This window comes from Phaenicophaeus curvirostris, chromosome 4 (assembly GCF_032191515.1).
Source record: "Phaenicophaeus curvirostris isolate KB17595 chromosome 4, BPBGC_Pcur_1.0, whole genome shotgun sequence".
Taxonomy (NCBI): domain Eukaryota; kingdom Metazoa; phylum Chordata; class Aves; order Cuculiformes; family Cuculidae; genus Phaenicophaeus; species Phaenicophaeus curvirostris.
In genome coordinates this window covers 49,428,685-49,453,578 of record NC_091395.1, presented here as the reverse complement: position 1 = coordinate 49,453,578, position 24,894 = coordinate 49,428,685, and the positions used below count along the sequence as shown (strand labels likewise).

The 24,894-nt window shown below is 39.5% G+C and overlaps 1 protein-coding gene across 2 annotated transcripts in view; it reads left to right on the top strand.

Moving 5' to 3' along the window:
• The window catches only part of KIT (KIT proto-oncogene, receptor tyrosine kinase), a 57,318-nt gene extending 35,212 nt beyond the window's left edge, over nt 1-22,106 (top strand). For both annotated transcript variants that reach the window (XM_069856001.1, XM_069856002.1), the window contains exons 8-21: nt 4,112-4,226; nt 5,388-5,581; nt 6,649-6,755; nt 6,848-6,974; nt 7,209-7,313; nt 7,401-7,511; nt 9,173-9,323; nt 11,064-11,152; nt 11,492-11,619; nt 14,771-14,893; nt 17,575-17,686; nt 17,784-17,883; nt 18,542-18,647; nt 19,804-22,106. In XM_069856001.1, the coding sequence (XP_069712102.1) occupies nt 4,112-4,226; nt 5,388-5,581; nt 6,649-6,755; nt 6,848-6,974; nt 7,209-7,313; nt 7,401-7,511; nt 9,173-9,323; nt 11,064-11,152; nt 11,492-11,619; nt 14,771-14,893; nt 17,575-17,686; nt 17,784-17,883; nt 18,542-18,647; nt 19,804-19,929 (1,694 nt within the window). In that variant the 3' untranslated portion in view covers nt 19,930-22,106. The remainder of the gene's footprint in view (nt 1-4,111; nt 4,227-5,387; nt 5,582-6,648; nt 6,756-6,847; nt 6,975-7,208; nt 7,314-7,400; nt 7,512-9,172; nt 9,324-11,063; nt 11,153-11,491; nt 11,620-14,770; nt 14,894-17,574; nt 17,687-17,783; nt 17,884-18,541; nt 18,648-19,803) is intronic.
• Nucleotides 22,107-24,894: the final 2,788 nt, after the last annotated feature.

Here is a 24,894-nt window from a genome sequence, read left to right as displayed (position 1 = left end):
TGCAGACTACTTACACAAATCCACCTACTATCCAATGTGACCTTACATTGTAGCAAATTTATTCCAGAGGTTACTGGAGAGCAGTAGGTACTTTATACAGGAAAAAAAACCTGTGGCACCTGGAAATATGATCTCAAAAATAAGCATGTACTGTAAACCTTTAGTAGTTTAAGGTGGAGTAGGATGTAGAGGGATTATAATTTGCATTTTTGGCAGCCAAGTTAAGCTATTAATTGTCTTTAATTCGTTTGAGTTGGATGCAGAGTTTGAAAGCTTGTCACTTGTGCCTTGTGGCATCTAAATACTTCTGTATAATAATATATAGATCTTCTTTGTTTTAGAGATATCTGCGTAGCTTAACAAATGCATGTGCTGTCATCTTTGGGACATGCTTGTTAAAAAAGAGTCTCGGCTTCAGTTCCAAAAAGTGTTCTTCAATACAAAAGCTAAACCTCAAAATTAATTCAATGAAACCTTCAGGAAACCCTGTCCTTCTTAGCAGAGCCATCATTTTAGAGAATTTAATGCTTTCAGCAAACAAATATTGGCAGATGCTAAAGGCCAAGCTTAAGGAAAAATGAACCAGGAGGGAACTGCAGGCAGGCTGGAGAAACTAAGAGGAGGTAGACAATGATGCCTTCAAACAGGAGGAACTGTATAGAAAGTGAGTGAATGCGCGGCAAATACAGCTTGTGTTGCTGCTTCAGCAGCAATGTGTCCTTCTCTGGGCACAGGCTAATGCAGAAAACTGTTGATGCACAAATATAGAAATTGTAGATGCACAAAATACTAGATTTTAGTTTCTGAATTCTTCTAATTTATTACTGAAGGTCGACATACATAGTGTCACTATTAGCAATGCCATAGTTTGGGTCTAGAAATGTCATTTGAGCTCCTTTCAGAATATGGCATTTCTTCCTTCATCTGTGAATACTGTCATTTGTATTCTTGTGCCTTTTATGTTACCTCTGTGTGATCTCTGAGATGAGGGCACTGGCAACCTCGCATGTTCTTTGTCACCATGGATGAGTGTTGGTTACAGTCACGAGGGATAATTCTGCTTTTTGCAGATTAGCAGAGTGAATTGTTGAGTTAGATGTTTAATTTCTGGCAAGGAATGGGAGAAATTGCAGGTTGCTTATAGAGCCATTGGTTTAGATGAGGCTGGATGGTGTTTACCAACTTGCAGCGTTGTACATGTGCTTGGAGCAAGGGGTGATGAATGGGCCTCCTAGCCCTCCCAGGCTCTGCAGGCTGCCTGGGAGCAGTCTGGTCACAAGAACTAAAAAAGAAAAAATAGATGCCAACCCTTAGTTTTGTTATCATCAGGTGTCAGTTGTCAGTGCAGAGCTCTGTGCTGCCACTTTTGAGGAATCTACTAATAAAAGCTGAAAACTCCCGTGGGTGATGGTTAGGAAGAAACCAGACTGAGAACAGTGTGGTTAATCCTCATGGCCTAGCCAGGGTAGAGCATGGATGGCTTAGTTCTTCTGAATAGTATGTCTGTGCAACCAGCAGCACTGAAGTCTCCTTCCCTCTTGCTTCAGCTACTGGTCTTGTAAGTAGTAAGATTAGTCTTGGGATGCAGTGAGGTTGTTTAAGCTGTCTCGACAGAGCCCAGGTTACCATGCCCAGCAGCTTCAAGAGGACTGCAGACATTGCTGAAGCAGATGGATTTGACACATGACTCAAAAAGAGTTTCTTTTAGCACCTTGGCTAAGCTCCTGCCAATGTTTTCATTTTGAAAAGAGGAGATTAAATAGATTTACTCTTCTAGGTTTTTTTTTAAGAAAAATAACCTGCTTTCAGTGGCTTGTAAAATGCTCATCATTTAGGCATGAAATGCAAACTGCATGGCAATATACCATATTTTGAGATAGCAGAGTAACTACCTAAGGTGAGTCATGTGTGGGTGGGTCAGATCTTGACCTGACATTGTTGTCAGTGGGGATTTTGCATAAATTGCTAGGCTGTAGCTCGTGATGTTTACACATCTGGCTTGAGTGAGTAATCAGCAGAAAGTAATCAAACAGGTAGAACAGGATTCATAATCAAGAGAATGACTTCATAAACAAAAATTGATGCTAAAAGATTTGCTGAAAGATGTGAAAAGCCCTGTGCAGAAATACTTACCTTGGATTTGAATACCTTTAGTAATTGCATATGCTAATCTGAAACAATACTAAATTGCTTAAAAAAAATGTAGTCAGTCATAGTAAATGTGACATGAAGTAAGGAAGGAAGGAGCTCTGAAATTAGGAGGCAAAAAGAAAATTACAACTTGACAAGGAGCATACTGAGCTGAGTTACAATTAAGAAATTGTAGAAATCTCCAGAGTGGCAAGGTATAGTACATCTAGTAATTAGTGAAAGAATCTTCCACTAGTATCTGAGTTCAGTGCAAAATAATAGCTGGGCTTAATTATAGTCAACAGAACATTACCCATGTAGTTGGGGCTCATGGTGCAAAGAGAAAACTGGTCACAGCATTATAGATCAAGCTCAGCAGTTTTCCTGTAACTGGAATATGCAGTGAACAAACAAGGAGTCACTGTGATGATATAAAAAGATTCATTCTGATCCATAAAATGTGGCTCAGGAGGAAAGCCCTCTTTGACTGTCACAGACAATACCTATTAAGCGTTAGGCATTTACTTTGTAACAATGATGAAAAAGAAATTAGGAAGCAATTAAATGCACAGGGTTCTTGTACAGAGCATTGAGACAAAATAGGAGTTTTGGAAACATGGATTTTGTGTATTCTGTGAGATGGGTGAGTGTGCACTCTCAAAAAGTTCCTCATCAAATGAGTAAGGCTGAAAATCCCTCTTAACATTTTGCAACAATGTTTGGTCCTTGGTGGCTTGCATAAAACACAACATGCAGATTTAGAAATGAAAGAACATTCGGTTCCTGTAACATGAGTCATGAAGAGATGCTATGTGATTGAGAATATGCATGTGCTTTATTGCCTCTAATTTAATCAGCAAGTAGAATATTCATTAAAAACTAACACTGCACAGTCTTTGTGCGTGGATTTCATCTGAAATAAATCAGCATTTCCCTAGTGTAGTCTATACAGCTCCACAACTTTCCAGAGTAGTAGTGGTTCATTAACTGATAATGGAGTCTTAACTTGTACTTGTTGGGTGAGCAGCATCATCACCATATCTTCTGGGTTTTTTGCTACTAACTTTTTTCTGGGAGATTTTGCAAGAAAACTGAGGTAGTTGCAGGAAATAAGGGCTCTTATTCAAGTTTCTCCAAGAAAAACATCATGCTAATATTTGCCAGAACTGTTTTGGCAGTGCTCTTTGCCGAAGTCTATGACATTGGACTAATGACTGTAAAGTCCATCTGATCTCTCTGGTTTCCTGCCATACTCATATCAGCAGCTCCTGAACCAAGTGCAGGACCAGCTCTGATGCAGGATGGGAGAGGCATCAGCTGGCCACATTGCTTTCTAAACTACCCAATTAATCACAAATTATTGTTTGGAAAGCTAATATGTTCAGCCAAATATTAACTTCCTTTGTGTGCAGTGTTTCAGAGAGTTAGGCACTAAGGCATTCTGGTAGCAGCATCTTGGAGAGATATGTGTCCTCTATGGGCACTCTGTCTGCACTGGTTGCCTTACGCTGTAGTTCCTTTCCTGGCTGCGGTGGTAATATTTAATACAAAGGGCAGATATAGTAGAGATGTGGTTTGACAGATTTAGTATGCTTATAATTGTGAAGAAACTGTCCTTTTTACGGGCGGGTAAAGTCTTGCTATGCAGGAACAGGAACTGCACTGTTGTTCCAAGTGCACACTACTCTGTGTTGTTTAAGCTCTGGGCTTTGCTGGTTTAGGATCTTTCATCAAACCAAACACTCAGTGGAAGTATTCTTCTGAAATCCGGCCCAAACATTCAGTGTAAGAGCTGATGATTTCATGTATGGTCAGTGCTTGCAGGGCACATTCATACCTGGACACCCTTGAACATGCGAACCTCTGTTCACCTGAGTAATTCCACAGGCAGTGATGGATGCCAGTTACAGGGGTCAGGAGCAAATGGCAATGCAAATTCTGTGTTCCCCTGATTTGTGACTCTTGTTTTTGCTTATTGCAGCAAAACCGGAGATTCTCACTCTGGATATACTTAGCAATGGTATTCTCCAGTGTGTAGCAGCTGGATTCCCAGCCCCTACCATAAACTGGTACTTTTGCCCAGGAACGGAGCAGAGGTGAGTCAAGTAAATCAGAGCCTCTAAAGGTAATTCTAGATGCAGCACACCCAAGTTGTAGTTAAATATCAAGAACATAAAATGACTCGATAACAGTTATGTTCAGACATTGCACCACCGTTTTCATTGTTTTTGACGTTGCATTATTTGCAGTGGTTTGAGGGGAAGGCAGGGATACATTTCATTATTCTGTTCTGTTGTGGAAGAGTAAACCCCAAACTTTCTATCCACTGTAAGCTAGCTAAGATTTGTATCAGTTTGGCCCTGAATAACACACGTTCTGTATGCAGTTTCACAGAACGACAATCACAGAATCACTTGTGAATATGGCTGTTACAAAATTTTTTAAGATGTGAAGTAATTAGATTTCTATTCACAGGAAACATACGATAAGTAAACAAGTCCAGAGTTACTATGAATAAAATCTGGTGTCTAGTTACCATATTTCTAAAAAAGTTGTAGAGTGTCACTGTGAAATGAACATTTGTGAAGCATATTTTAAGGTTTGATTGACTTCCACCATGGTTGTAGATCCCGTACTAGCAAGTCATGGATCTCCCACCTGTATGGTTTGTTTTATGCTTAAAATAATTGTTATTTCCCTAATTTTTTAAAATAGTACTTTTAAAATCTTAATTATGTACTCATGAAGTAAGTACGTGATATGTGAAGGAGAAGCAGCATCTTGAGAGAACAGAACTGGCTATTTTTCGGCTGGATATAAACTTGAAGTTGTTGGATGCACATCATGCAATTTTTTTGTGCTACAATAAAATTATGCTTGTGGAAATTTTTCAAGAGTAGGTAAGAGACCGCAACTACTCAAAGCTGAGGTTGGAGATGCAGGCTGGATGGCACAAAACCCATAGTGGACTTACGGACCTGTAGGTATCTCTAGGCAAAAGCAAACACAGAGACCTCCTGATGTCCAGTTGGGTCAGGCTTGGTGTATGCATCCCTTTCACTCATTGCATAGAAGATAATGAGGCATCTCGTGTAGGCTAAATTTCAAGGATAAAATTTTCAACTGAATCCCTTTGTGGAGTGGTGTTATTTAATTATCTGCTGGTCTGGCAGTGACTATCTGCCTCAACAGCAGGACCTGTCATCCATTCCAGATAGCAGTACCTGTCAGGTAACTGTCAGTATTGTCTCTCCCAGGTGTTTTGATTCACCAACAATATCCCCCATGAATGTCAAAATCAGTTACACAAACTCATCAGTGCCATCATTTGAACGAGTCCTTGTTGAAAGCACCATCAATGCCAGCATGTTCAGGAGTACTGGCACCGTGTGCTGTGAGGCCTCCAGCAATGGGGACAGGAGCTCTGCTTTCTTCAACTTTGCTATTAAAGGTAATAGCTGGAGTGAATGAGATCAGAAAATGTGAGTGCCATTTAGCACTTGCCTTTGTAAGGCGGTTCATATCTTATGCGTGTTACCTTTGCCATAAGAAAGCTTACGGTACTGTGACTGAGCGTATGAGAACATACGATGTTACGTTTTCTGCCTGTCAAAGCATTGCTTTAGTTTTTCAATTAATGTTGTGTTATCCAGATGTTATGGCTCCAGATCTGCGGCCCAGCGGTTAGATGGTTTTCTTCTGTCTGTGCAGCACAGGGGCAAACCACCTATATCATTATACTGGCTTTTCTTCTCTCTCTTCCTTTTTCTTTTCCCATCTTTGTCTGTTTGACTATTTAGACCATACTTTTTTTCCAAGGGAAAACTGTATTTTTTAAACATTTTTACAATATCTCGGGAGAAAGTGGTCCTGAGCTTAACAGGAGTCCTCCTGTTGTAAAAGTAGCAAAATCAAAACACTGCCAAAGGACTTATGAGTTTTGTAGCGGTATTTATGGGTTTGTGGGGGAAAAAAAAGCACGAGAACATAGATGCCTCAAAATGTGTTTGTAAATCTGTGCTCTTCTTTGTAGGATCAAATGTTCTGCTACTTGTTTGTTCTCTGTTACACCCAGATATAATGTAAAAAGAAAAAGCCAGATTTGGAGCAGATTGGTTTTACTGGAATGGTGTTCCTTTGCCACTCAGCACAATCTTGAATTGTAAAGTGCTGTAGAGATCATACTTGGGAGGGAAAAAGAGAAGAAATTTGGATTTCAGAGAAAAAGCTAGCTTGACAGAGATCATGCAAATCCCTTGTATTAATTGATCTTGGTGTCACAGCTCCTGAATTGATGATGCTGAGACTCATGAGGCAACAAACTGGATGGTTTCTGTGAGAGAATTGTCCCCCACAACTCATTCAAGAAAGCTGTTCTGATGTGCCTAGAGCACACCTGGGCAAGTCAAAACCCCAAACTGTGTCACAAGGAAGAACCGAGGGAAGGTTTTCACCTGCATCTTTCTAATAGAGTTTTTCTTTTCAGTACTTAAGCAGAATTTCTCTGTTTCTTTCCAGAACAAATCCGTACCCATACCCTTTTCACCCCTTTACTAATTGCATTTGGAGTTGCTGCAGGACTGATGTGCATCATTGTCATGATCCTGGTGTACATATATTTGCAGGTAAAATCAGAAGCCCCACTGCCCAAGTTAGGAAAGCGTGTGAGCTGCCTTTGGAGGTTTCAATAGTGACAGCTGCTCTCTTTCCTTTCCAGAAACCCAAATATGAAGTTCAGTGGAAAGTTGTTGAAGAAATAAATGGAAACAACTATGTTTACATAGATCCAACGCAACTTCCTTATGATCACAAATGGGAATTTCCTAGAAACCGGTTGAGTTTTGGTTAGTTTAGATTTATTTAACTTCTTCTGCAAGGTCAAACCTTCAGGTCTCACATGAGACTTTGGTCAAACATAGCAGGGTTTTGTCAAAATGATGTTTTGCAATAATGCAAATAGCGGTAATTTCTCTTAATAACCTTGGGACAAAAAGCAAGCAGGCATATCTACAATAGCTTCCTTGATATCATAAAATAAAATGCTGCTCCCAGTCATTACATCTGTTCTGCTTTATTAGGTAAAACTCTTGGTGCTGGAGCTTTTGGAAAAGTTGTGGAAGCCACTGCTTATGGTCTATTTAAATCTGATGCTGCTATGACAGTAGCAGTAAAGATGCTGAAACGTAAGTTGCTGTAATATACTATACAATTTTTTCTCACTTCCTTCTGGTAGGTGTATTATGTACTGAACATTGTACTTTGCCTTGCAGCAAGTGCCCATTTAACAGAAAGAGAAGCCTTGATGTCAGAGCTTAAGGTGTTGAGTTACCTTGGAAACCACATTAATATTGTGAATCTGCTTGGAGCTTGCACTATTGGAGGTGGGGTTATCAACAGATTATTGATTATTTTTGTTCCTTTTTTATTGTCAGAAGGAGGAATCTTGTGAAGAACAATCGATTATAGAAATCTTAACTACATTTTTTGCTTAGACAGGTTGCAGATTATCATGACTATCACCTGTGAATTACCAAACCTAAATTTTAGGCTCTTCCAAAAAGCAGTAATGAGACCACTGTAGCTGCAATTAAAAAGGAAGGTTGCTGTTATTCTCTTTTGTGTGAGCCATTGTGCACTTTTTTCTTGAAAGCTGACAAAATGTACAACATAAGCTTTTTCCTCAACCACACTGTTTCTCACAAATGAGAAAAGATCTGTGAACTGGTTCCTTGTTGGTATCCAAGGTGAAGTCAACAAGCCTATCTTGTATAGTCTTCTAGCATTCTGTTTAAACTATAAATGTATCTGTTAAGGCACCGCTGAAGTTATAAATGCTAAGCAGCAGAAAGTTGAGAGAAAGAATTTTCCAAACAAACTATTGCATGACCCAAATGTTTCACATTTAATATTAACTTCAGAGGTTTGTTTTCATACATAATAAAAGCTACAAAACAGCTAAAGTGTCAATACAGAGTGATACAGTCCTGTATTTTTAATTTATGTGCATTTAAATATGAAAGATGGTGTCTTCTCAAACAGATATTTGCTTTTTAAATTTTTGCTTAATTTTTCAAAGAAAAATACTTGTAAAAATTCATAGTTTTAGACCAAAGCAAAACATTTTTCACTTTCATATTTAATGATTTAAAAATAGAACAAAACAAATTTGTTTAAGCAGTTGACAAGTAGACTTAGTGACCTGAGTGCATGTCTGTCTCAGCTGAAAAAATGTGGTGTCTGTAAGAAAATCCCACCACAAACACTGCTTTTGCTATTACGAAAGCTATAGTTTTTAACTGCAGAAAAATGGAAATAAGCTAGTGAGGTTAGGGAACAGTGATAGAGAATAACCTTACTGATGAAATAACATGCGTCGCGATTACATATTCAAGGGCCGTAGCTGGAGTTATTCACTCAGAAAACATATATTTGATCTATAAACATCCGTACTGGAGATGACTTGATTCTTCTTTCCGATTTCGTTTTAATATTCTAAGACCTTGTGCAATGTAGTTTTTTGTCGCAGCAGGCTGTTCTGTTTGAATGATTTTTCCCATTATACTGCAGAATATAACACTCTACATCATTTCCAAAACATTACTGAAGGAGTGTGAAGCTCTACTGTAAACAGAAGTGAATCAAAAGGATTAATGTTTGAAGCTTGAATTACTCTAACATTTGGAACAAATAACTTCCTTCAGGAAGTGAGCAAAATCAAACAGATGTGTCTGGCCAGAAACATCATCACACGAAGAAAGAGAAAAAGACTTATTTGTTTAATTTTTATACAATGCAGTTCTATTGAGGTGGTAGTTGGGGAAATTAATTGGGAACAACACAGCTTTAGCTGGACAAGAGTTGCTGATCTGTAAAAGGGAAGATGTCGGGTTACTTTTCTATAACTCTTCAAGTCTAGACAGTGCTAGGCAGTGTGATTTTTAATAGCCCAGCCTGTGTGCTTGGCTGAATGCTATCTTTATGTAAGGTTTTCTGCTGTGAAAACAATGCTCACCTGCTTTCTAAACCTCACATATATCTACAGGTCCCACTCTGGTCATTACAGAATATTGCTGCTATGGTGATCTTTTAAATTTTCTGAGACGGAAACGAGATTCATTTATTTGTCCAAAACATGAAGAACATGCAGAAACAGCAGTTTACGAGAACCTTTTGGATCAGGCAGAGCCTGTGGCGTAAGTATGACCTGCTGAAATGTACTTGTGTTTTTAGATGATTGGGAAGGAGGAGTTATGAAAGTTTATTAGGGGTAAGAAATGTGAAGAAGCCTTTCATGAGCAGGCTTTGAAGGTTCTTTACTGTGCAAGGAAACAATTTAATTAAAGATACTGTTTGTACAGTGGATGGTTCATTCCAACAGAGAGCAATTGATTGTATACACTCTCTGTTTTACTACTTCATCAAATTTCCTGCAGTTATTTCATGCAACTCCTTGGCTCCAGTCTTTGTGTGTATTTGTGTTTATTGTTTCTGTTAAACATTGGCAGTGCTCATTTAGCAGCTTGATGACAATTCCTCCAGTGTTGAGGTGCTAATACTTAGAAGAGTCTAAGATCGTGCCTTCAGAAATTATTTCTTACAAAATCACACGAAAGCCTTAAAGTATCAGAGGCAAGATGCCACCAACAGCTCGCTAGAATTTGTGAGGACATGACCTGTTTCACAGTTCTGAGATTGCTCTTGTACTTAATTTTTTTTCTCTGACACTTTGTCTGTTTATTTTTAACTGAGCTGTTTTAGATACCAACCCAGAGCCCTTTCCAGGTACAATTCCAAGCAGATTTCCTGCTTGCTCCTTCCCCTGGCAAAGTGAGGGAGACATAACTTAGCAGAACCTAGGGGCTGTTACAATACCTGCCTGTTTTTATTTTTAGTCTGCTTATTGCTCTGTGGGATCCATTACTTTGTGTTGGAAGACACAAAAGAACTGGACAGACGCTTAGGAGATGGTGAAGTCCTTTGTCCCAGCAAGATGTAGTACTGACGAAACTGTTTGTGCCATGGCACTATATGGATGGCTGATGATCCCCCAGAGAGGCTGAGACCAGTGAGATGAGGAACCCAAAGCTGTTATTTGCCACTGGAGCTGTGCCCTGTTTTCCATGCAAAATTCTCACTGCTTAAGCATGTATTGTACATTGAGGCATTAACGGCAGTGTATTTAACAAGTTCTTGTATTAGTATTTACTGGAAAGTTGCAGCTGCTAAATGTATCAGATGTGTTTGTGGTGATTACTAAAGCTCTTGGTGACCTCATTACTCCTTTCCATGTTAGCTCTGTGGCTGCGTTTATTGTTCATAAACTAAACTGATATTTCGGGCTAAGGAAGGGCTATGTATGTGAGTTGTAATGGCAATGAAGTGAAAAATGCCAAAGAACATCCACCGTTTCAAAAGCTGCCCAACTCTATTTATAAACTGTATAGTATGAAAATCTGTACATTTGAATTGTATATAGCAATAAGAAGACTTAAACTTAAAAAATGTAGCAGATGCCTATCCCAAGACTCAGCTGATTCTTCAGAATACAAATGAATCCCCTTTGTAACTATCTCTGAATTTAATGCTTTTTACTGTTTAGTTTCTGCATTTTAGTTACCATTGGAGTTGCTGAAATATTCTGGTGGAAGTTGGCATAAACAGAAAAAGAAAGCTCTAGCCTCTAGCTTGTCATGTGAAACGTCTGGATGTTAATTTATAGAGACTGAACTCTGTATAACTGTGAAAAGGCTTGCTTGCTTACCTGAGCCACACTTCAGGCTTTGAGATGACAATACATTAGTTCTGTTGACAAACCTCCCTTTCTGTACAGGCCTATTCTCATCTTTCTTGCACATCTGTGAGTTTCCAGCCTGCTGAAAAACATGAGGCCTTTTTCACTAAATTGTGCTTTATTTGATCTGCTGCCCCTACAGTGATGTTGTCAATGAGTACATGGACATGAAACCAGGAGTGTCGTATGCAGTCCCACCAAAAGCTGATAAAAAACGACCAGTGAAGTCTGGTGAGTACAGTGACAAGAAATTCTGTTTGCTGGTGGGAGTGCAAGGAGGAGGATGTTGTGGATTTTTTCAGTTTTAGCATAATCTTCTTCTCATGGATGGTGACAGTTAAAACCTGTGGATTGATGGACAAGTCAAGACTGATATGCTAAATTGTATTGTCTTGTTTTTCCCCCACACTCACATTTAATATTAGCATTAATTTTTGCTTTTTTGGCAGTGGGCTATTTATGTGTCTCTAGTCTGGTACTTAATAAGACCACTGTTTTGTTTAAGACCAATCTGTTTCTAAATGATTGTACCTGTTCCACTCAGAAGCTGTTGTTGCTTATATCGTGTAGGATCCTATACCGATCAGGATGTTACCCTTTCTATGCTGGAAGATGATGAACTTGCTCTAGATGTTGAAGATTTACTAAGCTTTTCTTACCAGGTGGCAAAGGGCATGAGCTTCCTTGCCTCCAAAAACGTAAGTTAACACTTTGTTAGAGCTGTACAGAATCAGTAGATTTCTGATTTCCCTTGTCATTACTTCCAGTGTCTTAATGTTCCACATGGTTAATACTTCCATGTTCTTTTTGACAAGCACTGCAAACCGATACGCTCCTTCTTGTACCTGAAGCTTTGGCTAATGTTGGAGTACTGTGCTGTGCTTATTAGTCAAAAATGGTTGTTTATGTCCCATAAACAGAGTAGAGGGTGCACAGTAGTCACCATGCAGCAGTGTATTCACTATTCAGGCTAGTAGAATCAGTGGCCTTGTTCATAAACAGAAACTGGTCATAGAAATATCAAAGGAGGAGACAGGAGAAGAATTGCAGCAAATTATGTTTGCTGCACCACAAGACTCCGCTAATTAATAATGTCATGTGTTAAGAGGTAGCAGGCACTGCTGAACCCTGCCTAACTTGGATAGTGTCTCTTATGAGTATGATCGTTTCCTGGAGCACCCAGGTAGTTTCATGAGAACTGATGGCTTTGGAGAAATTGAAACCCACAGGAACCTCAAAGAGTTATTTCTTCAGACTTATCTGGTGCGTAGGAATTAAATGGAAATTGTGAAAGAACTGGAAACCTAATATGTGGATGCCTTCAAAAATAATTAATTCTCAAGAGTTTGAGATTTATTCTCTATGGCATTGCTGGAGAGTTTACGAAGTAAGAACAGTATGAAGATAGCTGCAAAGCTGTGTGTTTGCACGAGTTTTAAACATTGCTGCAATTCCTACTTCTGTCATGCAGAATACCGCCTTAAAAAGTGGAGCTATCACACTGAGTAGTTTTGGGTTCTTTTTAGCAGGATGCCTTAATGCACAGGATGTGTCTTGGTTTTTAATTTTCTGGAAAGATAAAACTAGCCAAGAGACCCACACAGAGTCTTCATTGCCTACCCTGAACATGACAGACATTTCTCTGGGTCTCATAGTAGAGGTATTGCATAACAGAAAGGGATTCATAAACAACAGAAGTCTTAAGCACAGCGTAATTATTATCTCTGTATGGTTCTTCTTACATTTGATTGGAAAACCACAATGTTTAATATGTATACATTGTAACTAACGTAGACATGGGATAGTACAGGTGCACCCTGGATAAAGTGCAAAACCAAACTTACGCAATTTAAGGAAAATAAGGTAGTCCTGTGATCCTGTGTTTGCAGTGGGAATTGCGGCTCTAATTCTGACCCAGAGAAAACCCACATTAGAACTTGCTCGTGCACTTTTTTCCCCCAGTGTTCCTACTTACAAAGTCTTTTGTTTATTTTTCATTTGTCATCTGTTTCAAACAGGCCTGACAAACACACATTATATTATAGATTTTAATGTTTTTCACCAGGCTTCTGCATCCTTCGCTGTTTAGGACATCTAGTTCTTAGCACATGTATTCTTTATGTCTTCCAGTTTTCCTGTATTATAGCCCCAGGATTTGCTATGCATTGTTCCTGGTGACTGTTTTCTTTATAACCTTCCCAGTGGTACAGATGGACACTGTGATATTGAGTAGCAAAGGCAATAATGAATGTAACAGCACCTCACAGTGAGGCTGGGAAGTAACACGGAGTATCACTTGGGCAGTGCAGAAATAACAGCTTTATCACAGAATTTAGTTGCACTGTGCTAACACATTACTGTGTTTGGTCCTCTTCAGTGGTTGCTGGTAGCTCCATCTCTTAAGTGTAGTGTGGGCTGATGGATAAGATGCTTCACATTGCCTCATGCCCATGCAGATCAGCAACCCAGCTGCTCTTCTACAACTTGTTTGTGTATCAAGACTGAGAGGCGTAAAATGCCTCTGTGAAGGAGTCGGGATAGGAGCCTGTCCTGGGGGGATAATTCCTTTGTTGAGCACATGGTGCCTTAATCACAAGACCGGGCTTCCTCCAATGGACAAAGTCTTTATTCAATACAGACTATGCTGATTCTGGAGCAGCAAGGCAGGGACATGCTGGATGATGGCTGTTCCTTCATTAGTTATGCTCTCAGCTTTACATATGCAAAGTGAAGAATATATTGGACTGGGAGGTGAATGAGAGTCCCCCGAGACAGTAGTCATCATTAAAAATAATTCCTCCTGTAAGCGTGTAAAAGGGACAGCAATTAAGTTGCTTATATAACCTGCAGTTATAATTTTCTGAGTTTGATTTGCATAACTCTTGATATTTTAAGTAATTTTTTTGTAGAGAACTCATAAAGCTTAGTATTTCAAGAAAAAAAAAGAAGAGAAAAATTCTACTGTCTTCAACTGTTTTTTTGAAAGCTGTGGTCTGTGTACTATATACTATCAATAAAGTGGGAGCTCACCACTCTCCTTTCTAGATGGAAAATGAGGTCATTTAGTTAGAGAACCACATCATTCTCTGTGGGTTTCAAAATTGCATACAAAGAAAGCACAACTGCTGGGACTCAGGTAACCTTCTGGAGCTGCAGTTACAAACTGTGCACACTTCTGTAGTGAGAGCTGGAAAATAAGCTGGCTAGATCACAGAATGAGTGAATGTTTGTTGTAAGATGTTGGCATTTGAAAATTTCCAGCATTTTCAAATACTTAGATCTGCTTATAAAGCTAGGTATTAATACTTAATAACTTGGGTCTTCCAGATGAGTATTTTTGAAATGGAATTGAATTTCCTGACTTGTGTTCTTTGAAGTTGTTACCACAGTTTTCCCTATGCTCAGCTTTTCAGCACTTTTCCCTCAACCACAATAGTTACTTACTAGAAGATGAGAATTATTTTAGAAACAAACCATGTTTTACCCTTATTTGTCCTATGTTAGGAAACAAGCTAGTGATTTTCTTGATAAAAGGTCAGAGAAAAGGTCTGTTATACACACATATATATTTGTGAAACACTAGGAAATTTGAAGTGACTACAAGTGTTGTTTTCTAAAATTAATATGTAGACAACACAACCTTAACTATGTCGATCAATGTCATGATAGTAACGATACTATACTAGACTGTTTAATCATCTGAGTAAGCTTATGAACAGATGGTTTCACTATGACTGTCAGCTTACCATGAAATGTATAATGCAGAAAGTTATATAGCTAAGTAAACATGAAACCAAACAACAGCCTGTTAAGGATATTATAAAATAGTTTTGTTTGTTTGTTGCTTAGTGCATTCACAGGGATCTGGCCGCAAGAAATATTCTTCTAACTCATGGTCGAATAACAAAAATCTGTGACTTTGGCTTGGCAAGAGATATAAGGAATGACTCAAATTATGTGGTCAAAGGAAATGTAAGTACATATGATGCTTCATCCACCTGTTCCTGTTGTCTTGACTTGCAAAGAAGAGTCTTTTTTAGTTAGACGGAAGTATAGATTTCCCAGTTCTGCTATATAACCGTGCTGATCAGAAATGTTAGGAGGGGCAGTTCCTGATGTAGATGTGTGTGCTGACAAAACCCTTTGTATATACATGTTGTTATACTCAAAAAACATGCTTGTATCTGAATGTATGTTGTAGTGGAGGAGATGTTTTTGCTGGACCGATATAACACCCAGCCTTTCTGTTGTATCGTAATGTACTAAAAAAAATTACTTTATGAGTATTTGCAAGTTTTGCCATCAGAATATTCTGGTAGCCCAATCCTAAATATAATTATTTTGAAGCTTTTTCTCTGGGCATTGCTGTATTTATCCATTTCTAAAATAGTTTATTCTAATAATATCTAAATAATCAGGAATTGCAAACTGTTCTTTGCTATAAGGCATCACTCAGACAAGAGAAACTGGATTCTGAAGTGTGAATTCATTAAGACATAGTGGGAGGCAAAAAAGCCTTGGTTTTATCTGATTCCACATATAGATTTTAACCTTGTACGTGTAATATATAGCTTTAACTTGCGTCTGTAATTCAAACCCTGTAATATAGTTGGAAAAAGACATATTTTTATAAGGGAGGTTTAAAACCTCTTACATAGAAGAGTACTGATTACGGTGCTTTGTAATACACCTCTGGAGGGGTACAAAGACACTTTGAAGTGATGCAGATTACGCTGGCAGTATGTGAAGTCCCCTTTAGAATTCTAGCACAGTAAAAGGAGTCTTGCTGCAAAAGCAAATCGGATCTGTCTGATTAAGGTGAAGTGTGCTACAGAGGATAGGTATAGTGTATCTCGAACTGGTTTGCACTGCCTGGATCAGTATTGTAAGTCTGCATCAGATGCATGCAGCCATCCACTGCCTTCAGAGTACGCTTGGTTTTGCTTGTGCTGTTTTTCAAAGGAGAGAAGATCTGTGTTGAACAAGGTATGCTAAGATTCACATTCAACTGAGTGCTGCAGGGGCTGGTCATTGGTTAAGGACTAAACACACAAACTGAAGGTTGCCCATACGGGCTTTGGGCAAGCTGATCAAGAGAGAAAATCTCACGCTTGAGCATCTCTCACCAAAGTGGTTTGCCATGCTCAGTTAACCTGTCAGTTCATGGCATCTCAAGTATCTGAGATATCTCTGCTGGTTTGCTGTCACGCAGCAGTCCCTGATGTCCTAGGTACCTAGAGCATCCCTATTTTAGGCTACAGGAGAGATGATTTTATTGGTTGTTTTCAAAAACAATGTTGGTACCAGCCACTGGGTGCCTAGAATTTAGGTTAGGGAACAACAAGAGCAGAAAAAAAGCAGGAGTGGCTGTCCTGGTGAAATACTGAGTAGCATTTAGTGTAAGAAAGCTGCCTTGAGGCTCAGGGTCAGGTCAGGAGTGTTTTGATCAGTCAAGGCTCCTGGGAGTGGGAATTGCAGAGCAGCAGCTTAGGAGGCAAGCGGGCAGTAAGTAATTAAGTTTTACATGTCTAGGCTACCTAGACATGTTTCCTGAGTTGCCTGAAAATAGGATTTTATGTAGCTTGAAAGGGTCAGAGGAGGATAGGCTGCAGCTGCCTACGGAGAGGGGAAGCTGTGGCTGCAGGAGGTGTCTAGTTGCATCTGGCCTGATCTTAGTTCTGGGGATCAGTAGTGCTGGGGCACTGCTAGCTGCGGACACTGCTGCGAGGCAGTGCTGCTGACAGCAGCTGGGAGCTTGGCCAAGAAGCATGTTTGCTGTCTGTGTTGTTCAGGAAATAAACAACTCGGGTTGCCTCTCTGGTGGGCCAGCCCATGGCAAATGCTGCCTTTCTTCCACCTCATTTCATTTCCTTTCCATTTACCTCCTTTTCTGCTTCTTCTCCTTTCCTTGGAAGACATCAAAGCTGTTTCCAATAGTATGATTGAAATACATCTTTGGACACATCATGACAAGACCGCTTGAAAGGAAGAGGTCTGTTTTCTTCCACAGCAGGATAAACACTTAGAACAGAAGCCTGACCAGCTCCTACAGTCAGACAAGGAAAGAACAAATCAGGAAGAGAAAGGTGGAAGCAAATCCAAAGGCTTTCTGTGCCCTTTCCTCTGCTCCATTAACATCCCTAAGGGATATCTGTCCCCACACAAACTTAGGAAAAATGTCAATGTATTTCTTTTTTTTTTTTCTTTCTTCTCTGATACACTGAGCTAAAGCAGATGTCTTAACTATTGGTTAAACCCTTGAAGCATCTTGATTCTGTGAATGTTGTCTCTGTGACAATGGTAGCCAGTCCCTGGAAGCAGACTTAGATATTTGTATAAGGAACCGTGATTATATATATTCTTTTGCTCTAACTTCCTGCTGTCCCTTATAAACAAGATAGAGGGAATCGCACAGTATGCAGAAAATCCAAGTGCAAGGAACTGCAGGAGTTTTGTAGACCCACAGAAAGATGGATCAATAGCCATGCAGGGCTTGGAGACTCTAAAATGCTGAGGTTTCCATTTTTGGCTGGTTACTTCTATTTCTTGGCTTAACAAGTATTTAAAACACGTAAGAAGTAGAAAAGGTTCATCTTCTAAATTTTGTATGCCTTATGTTCATTGTCTTAATTTATTGGTTTTTCTCTGGAAAGGCTCGTCTTCCTGTGAAGTGGATGGCACCTGAAAGTATTTTCAATTGCGTCTACACCTTTGAGAGTGATGTCTGGTCTTACGGGATATTGCTTTGGGAGCTCTTTTCTTTAGGTAAGCTCCTTCTAGAACTGTACTTCAGGTGATTTCTTTTTAATTTTGATTTTACTGCAGATGCAGATATCACATTGCTCACGTGCTCTTTCAACAGGAAGCAGCCCATATCCAGGGATGCCTGTAGACTCCAAATTCTATAAAATGATCAAGGAGGGGTACAGGATGTTCAGCCCTGAGTGTGCACCACCTGAAATGTAAGCGAGTACCCAGCACCTCTAATCACCAAACATCAGTAATGATGCAAAGGAGGGAAAGCTTTCTTTTTTGCATTAAGGCTTGTTGCACTGCCCCATTTGTCTTTGTTTTTTTAAGTTCTTATTTTTTTCTCTTTCTAAATAATTCATGTAATCTAACTAGTGGAATATATGACTGTGTTGTTTGTTATAAGCAGTGAAATGCGCTCATGGGTTGTACTACCTTATCACTTGGACATGACATCTGCTGTGTATCAATAAATTATTGACAGATCACAGCACATAATTAAACATTTTTAATTCAGATAAAGAAGTCAGTGAGATGTATCAGCAGACCATACAGCAGCTGCATTTGTGCTGTACTTCCTGACAACAAGAGGACTGACTAGGATCTTCTTTATGAGCTATCCCTAATTCACTGTTTTGTAAATGGATTGGTACTTAGTGAGCTGTCAAAGAAAACTGTCCAGCCACTCCTGTTAGTATTGAGTCCTTTGTTGTCACAAGCACATGTGTTAACAACACTATTTCTATTCTTAAAAGTCATTTAAAGAAGGCAAATTATGTGACTGGGTCACACTTCCAAATTATAATGGAAGTGAGATAAGAGCTCTAAGGATTTCCTCATGAGCAGGACTTAATTTCAGTATCTTTGCAGGTATGACATAATGAAGAGTTGCTGGGATGCTGATCCTTTGCAGAGACCCACATTTAAACAAATCGTACAGCTAATAGAGCAGCAGCTTTCAGATAATGCCCCACGGGTAAGTTAGGGATCATCCATTTTTTGGAGGCAGAGGAGTTTCAAGCAAGACATTAAACTAGAGGTGGGAGGAGCAGAGTTCAGGCGCTTCATTGGGATCATCCAGTATTTTTTACATAGCTTTGCACTGTCAGTTTGGGTGTTGGGAATGATGTCTGGGCTACTTATTTTTCCTTAGTTGTGCCATTAGACAGTAGCTGTCTAAGCTGTTACCTGAAATGTACCAGCTGGAGAAGACTTTTTGCATAGTTTATGTTTCTCACTCAAAACAGACCTGGCATAACAGTTTTGTTGTATGAAATACAATGGTACTGCATAAATTCATCTTACCTTAAACTATGAAAAAATTATTAATCTGGGAAACATCTCAGAAGTGAAGTATATTTGGCTTTTATTAGAAGAGCTTTCTGGACAAAGGAAGGTCTTGAGTTTACAGTGCCCTTCTGACTCTTCTCGCTTGCTTGCCCTAGCTCTGTTTAAATAGCCCTGGAGGTATGTTGTGACAAACTGTATTCACTGCTCTTTCGACCATTCCCTAGTAAAAGCTTTTTCTGAGGGGGTAACTGGACAAAACAGTCCAAAAAAAAATCGGGGGCACATCAGAAATTTGATTTTTTTCCTCACAATAACATTGTGCGTTACTGCGTTTTAAAAAAGTAAGTTTACAACCTGGTTTAAAAATAAAGCTTCCATTTACCTTCTGAATGCCTTGTTTGGTCACAGAGTTCATGGCTTCCTGACAATTTGAGAAAAGAGGAAACTGAAAGCTGCTAGTGTTCGATTGCATCCTGTAGCATATTTTTGGCAGGTGCAGGCATTACTAAAACAACAGCAAGAATGCGAAGGAAATATTAGTGAGGTTTCTGGAGAAGTTTAGTAGTGGCTTGAGCTGTGTTTTGTCAAGCTCAGTTGAAATTTGGCTTACAGTTGGAAGCTGTGGTGTTGTTAACAACTGAGACTGAGATTCTTAACTCTTTAAAAGAGGAGTTAAGCCCAAGACTTGAAACTCTTTAGATTTGCAAAGAAACACCTGAGCTGGAACTCTTCCATGGAGGTGTGTAGTACACAGCAGGAAAAGGCTAGGAAAGGAGAGTTCTCAAAGTACACATGAAGGGAGCCATCTGTGGAGTATTGACACCGGTCTTTGGCTTCTACAGGTTTATGCAAACTTCTCAACTCCGCCTTCCAGTGAAGGAAATGCTCCAGACCACTCGGTGAGGATTAATTCAGTGGGTAGCAGTGCGTCATCTACTCAGCCTCTCCTGGTACGTGAAGATGTTTGAGTGGCACCTGGAAGAAGAGGAGCCCAGATGTATTAGCTGTTTGTATTGTGCAGGGGGTGAGAGAGGGACGACTTCAATAATTTCTCTTACTTTTACTCACTACTACCACTCTGTAGCTGAAACGTTGTTGTAATACTGTCCTTTACCACACACTGTTGACACATAAACTTAATCTGCGGAGCACGGTTACAGGCATCATTGAAATGTTAACTGAAACTGTAAATATTTTGCTATATTGTGTGTATTTGCAGTAGGGAGTCAGATCCGAAGAAAAAAAAAAGGAAACAAAAAACCAAAAGAAATCCTGAGCCAGGGTGTGGATTGAGATAAGTACAGATCAAAACAAATCTGCAGTTATCTTTCTCTGGATCCATGCCCGGAAAGCCTATAGTAATTTTCTAATTAATTTTGATTTTGCTGAATTTAAGAAATAAACAAATGTGAATCTAAAGGCTTTGCAACCCCCTTTCCATATCCAGCTCAACCTGAGAAGCTTTCCCAGGCAGGTATTGCAGGTTGGAGGCCCTCAAGGGTGCTGTATGTACCCAGGCAAGAGAAGTGAAGGGACCGAGACCCTTCTAAAGTTGGTCTTCACAGCAGCAAACCCTCCAAGGAGCTCTGGGGTTTGAACCAGAGGAGAGGAGAAGAGCACATGGATCCTCGTCCTTATTACCCACACTGTCAGCCTTGCAGACTGGTTGCGAGGTTTCCACAGGTATATGCGCTACTTCCTACTGGTCCTGCACCCTCCTGCCTTGGGAGCCAGAGGACTTCAATACTTGTCTTGCTGATGATTACGCTCAAAAGTATTCACCAAAGATAGGTGGGCCCTGCCAAGTTGGTCAAAATAGAGGAGGAGGGCTGATTCCAGTAAACCGTGTGTCTGGAGGAGAGGCTGTTTAATGAGTCATCTTATCTAAGCAAGAGCAGAGGCAGAAAATTCTCTCCTGGGGGCCCTTTCTTTATCTTGTCCTACCCAGGTGAATCTTTCCGACAGGCAGGCTTGGATAATGCTAACTGGAAAGGGCTATTTTCCCCTGCCCCAAATAATTTCATCTCTCTATGGTAGTCCAGTGATCATAGTGAAGAGCCTGACTGGGAAGCACTGAATTTGTAAATGGGATAGAAGAAAGAATCCCTTCAGTCTTGTTTCATAGACATGAAACTTTGAGGTCAGTATCTCCTGAGTCCAGGGTTTTGCCCAAGTATCTTCTAACCCCTTTTCTTCCCATTGGAGGCACTGCTTATTCTTTTCTTGCTTTGTTTCTGTCCCCTAGAAATTAGTAAAGGTATTGAGAGAAGCATTTGTCAGAGGCAGAGTACTAGTTAAGTACCTATTTATTTACAATGCACTTAAGCACTCTGTAACTTATACTTTATCAGGATTTTGGTTGCGTTTACATACAATTTCAATGTGTAACTAACTGCCCAAATGCAAGGCAATTGTAAATACACACACTGCTAGTATGTCTTGGGTTATGTTAAATACCATGCTCCTTCTATGACTGTGCATTTGGTTTATTGTTACAGGAATCTGTCCTTCAGAGTTAAGTAAAAAATTGGCCATTTGCACTGAACTTACTTAAGCTGTTGCACCTTTCCAAAGTTATCCAGTTGTTTGGAGGCACTCTTATGCATACTTGTTGTTGAGTATTTTCAGTTTAATGCTATAAAAGCTCTTTTGTAACGTGTTGGCTTTCAGAGCAACTGTAGACAAGCTATGTTATAGATATTTCGGTACTTTACAGACACTTAGCTGAAAGAGGCTTGGGTTTTTTCGTTCTTGAAAATTATATTTTTATAATTTGGGATTTTTGAAACTTATTTTGCAATGGCTTGGTGTTCTAAATAGGTTTATGCATTGTTTTTGTAAATATGGAAATGTAGCAATAATGTCCTTTTGACTATTCTCAGTCCTTGAGTCTCAAAAATATTTTTATATATATATGCAAAAACTATATGTATAAATATGTAAGTGTTTGAAAGTTTATTAAACACTTATGGATATGTTGCTCGGTTGTAGAATTGCAGTTCAGAAAAGTTCAAATAAATCTGTAAATATGTATTCAAATGCTACTGATGCGTACTATGTTAAGATAAAATAGTTTCATGTATGTCTTAATAAATTCTTGGGTTGAAGCAAAATCTCAGTGTCTGGCCACACAGAAGTCAAGTGATTGGCATTCTGAAACATTTTTGCAAGTGTGAGCCAGAAAACCTTAATGTTTATGAAAGTTCTTTACCTGTCAATATATGGGAGAAATACTTGGAAACTTGGATGTAAATTTGTTCTGGAGACTAGTAGATCCATCCTTTAGTCTGTAGTGTATATGCTGTGAATTATTTAAAACTGAACAAATACATCTCAGTGTTATTAAGGGTATGGTTGTAGAGGCAGTTGTAGCCACTGAAAGGCTGCAATAATGCTGAATATTCCACCTTGGCTCAAAAAGATGCACATATGCATGCTCTCATTCTCTCCTGTATGCTGGCACTAGAGCACATGCTGGACCAGCTGAATGCAGCACTGCAGGAGAGGCAGCGTGAGATACCCAGCACTGCTTGAGTTGAAGGAGTCATAAAGAGAAAAGGTGATGCTTCCCTTGCTGAGCAGGTACTTTGCATCGTAAGGCACTACCCTCTGCTTTAATGGCTCCAGGTTTGAAATTTGTGACTTGCCTGCTCACAGGCTCATCTGCATAAGGCTTTCCATCAGCATGGTTGGGGTGTAGTTTAATAGTAGGTACAGAGCAAAACTATCTTATATGCAAAACTATCTACAACTATCCTACCGAAACCCTCTGATAACATCTGAGGCGCAGACCTTGACTGTTTGGGTCCTTAATCATTTCTGTCCTGTCAACAGACCTCCTCAAGGAGCTCTCCTCCTCCAGAATTTCGTTTTTTAAACCAGCTTCCTCTTTTTCTTTTATTTTTTTTTTCTTTTTCTTCTGCGCAGGTCTCGGTTCTGTCTGTTAAAACTAATTAATGAAATTGCATCTAATTTTTGTCAGGAGCCACAATTAGCATTGTCATTGTTCTCTAATAATGCTTCAGAAGATTCCAAGATTGTGGCTGATTTTGAACCATTTATTCTCCTATCTTATCCACCCAACACTTCACAACTAATTTGTGAATTCTCATTTAGCATAGCCAAAGGAGCCATTTTATGCTTTTATTTGGTTAACATGTCATTAATTTTATTTTCCTGTAATGTTTTCCCATCTGAAACGACCTAGAATACAGCATTTCTGCTTTCTGAAAAGAAAAAATCTTTCTCTTATTTTCTTACAACAAGGCTCATAGTGATTACTGCCTCTGTTCCTGCTCATGGTCACACGGAGCATTTCCCCCTTAATTATTTTCTTCTGACAGTACAAAGCAGTAGCTTACATGAAAAAGTACTTCAGGAAGGCATTTAATACGTACTTCAGAGCATTATTGTATCCAAATCTAACGACAAACCAGCACAATGTTAGCAGCATCAGGAGCATGGACCAAATAGCTGAAGGGATAATGCAAAGAGAACAGAGACAGGCTCTTTCCATTGGTGCCCAGTGGCAGAACTAGAGTCAGTGGGCACAAACTGAAATGTGGGAGGTTCCCTCTAAATGTCAGAAAATACTTTTTTTTTTTTTTGGCTGGCAGGGTGACCAAGCACTGGCACAGGTTGACCACAGTGGTCATAGAGTCTTCATCCTTGGACATACCAAAAACCCAACTGTGCACCGTCCTGGGCAGTTTGCTCTAGGTGTCCCTGCTTAAGCAGTGGGGTTGGACCAGATCATCTCCAGAGGTGACTTGGAACCTCAACCATTCTGTGATTCTGCAGAGGCCATAACATTCACTTGGCCAGAAGTAGGAAAGAAAATATTGCTTTTGTACTGAACACTATAGAAGGATTCCTCCTACATTCTCTTTACTAGCTAGAGAAAAAAATACTTGTAGGCTCTGTGGAAGAGAAGAAGAAAGATTATGGCAACACAACAGCATATATGGAGTTAGTGACCACTTTAATATGCTTCACCACCGCCGGCTTTTTGTGTTTCTGACTCTCCTTCACATCTGTATGCCATACAAATTGTGCACGCTTCTGTAGCGAGAGCTGGAAAATAAGCTGGCTAGGTCACTGAATGTGTGAATGTTTGTTGTAAGATGTTGACATTTGAAAATTTACAGCATTTTCAAATACTTAGATCTGCTTATAAAGCTAGGTATTAATACTTAATAACTTGGGTCTTCCAGAGGAGTATTTTTGAAATGGAATTGAGTTTCCTGACTTGTGTTCTTTGAAGTTGTTACCATAATTTTCTCTATGCTCAGCTTTTCAACACTTTTCCTTCAACCACAATAGTTACTTACTAGAAGATGAGAATTATTTTAGAAACAAACCAAGTCACCGGGGAACAACCGGTCACGCCCTGGGCCAAAATGTTCAGTGATCACTGGAGAGGTTGGACAACAGCATCCTTAATTCTACCATGTTGTCGAGAGAGTGAAACGTTTCCCTCTTCCTGTACGTGGATTAGGAAATTTCCCACTTGTCCTGTGGGGAGGTCTGAGTCTCAATAGAAGACAAGGAGCAGTTACATGGGTCTTTTAGCCCCTGGTTTAGAACTGAAGCTATAACAAAATTATGAAAACTGACTCTGCAGTTCTTGTGATTTCCGGAAAGTTCTGTAACTCTTAATGATGGTTACAGACAACCTTCAATTATGATGTTTCCTGAGCACTAATTTCTTAAAAGATTATGCTGTAACCAGTCAGTTTATGTTCAAAAGTTGCTCTGAGGCTATGTTTTCTGAAGGGTTGTCTATATTTCATTAATTAATTACTGGTCACTCATTTTGGTAATAACAATCTATGAGCTACCAGTGAGGCAGCAGATATGATTTACTAGCAGCGATAGCGCCAGTGACGATTTTTCTTTCTATCACCTGGTAATCATTTTAGCTTGGTTGTGAC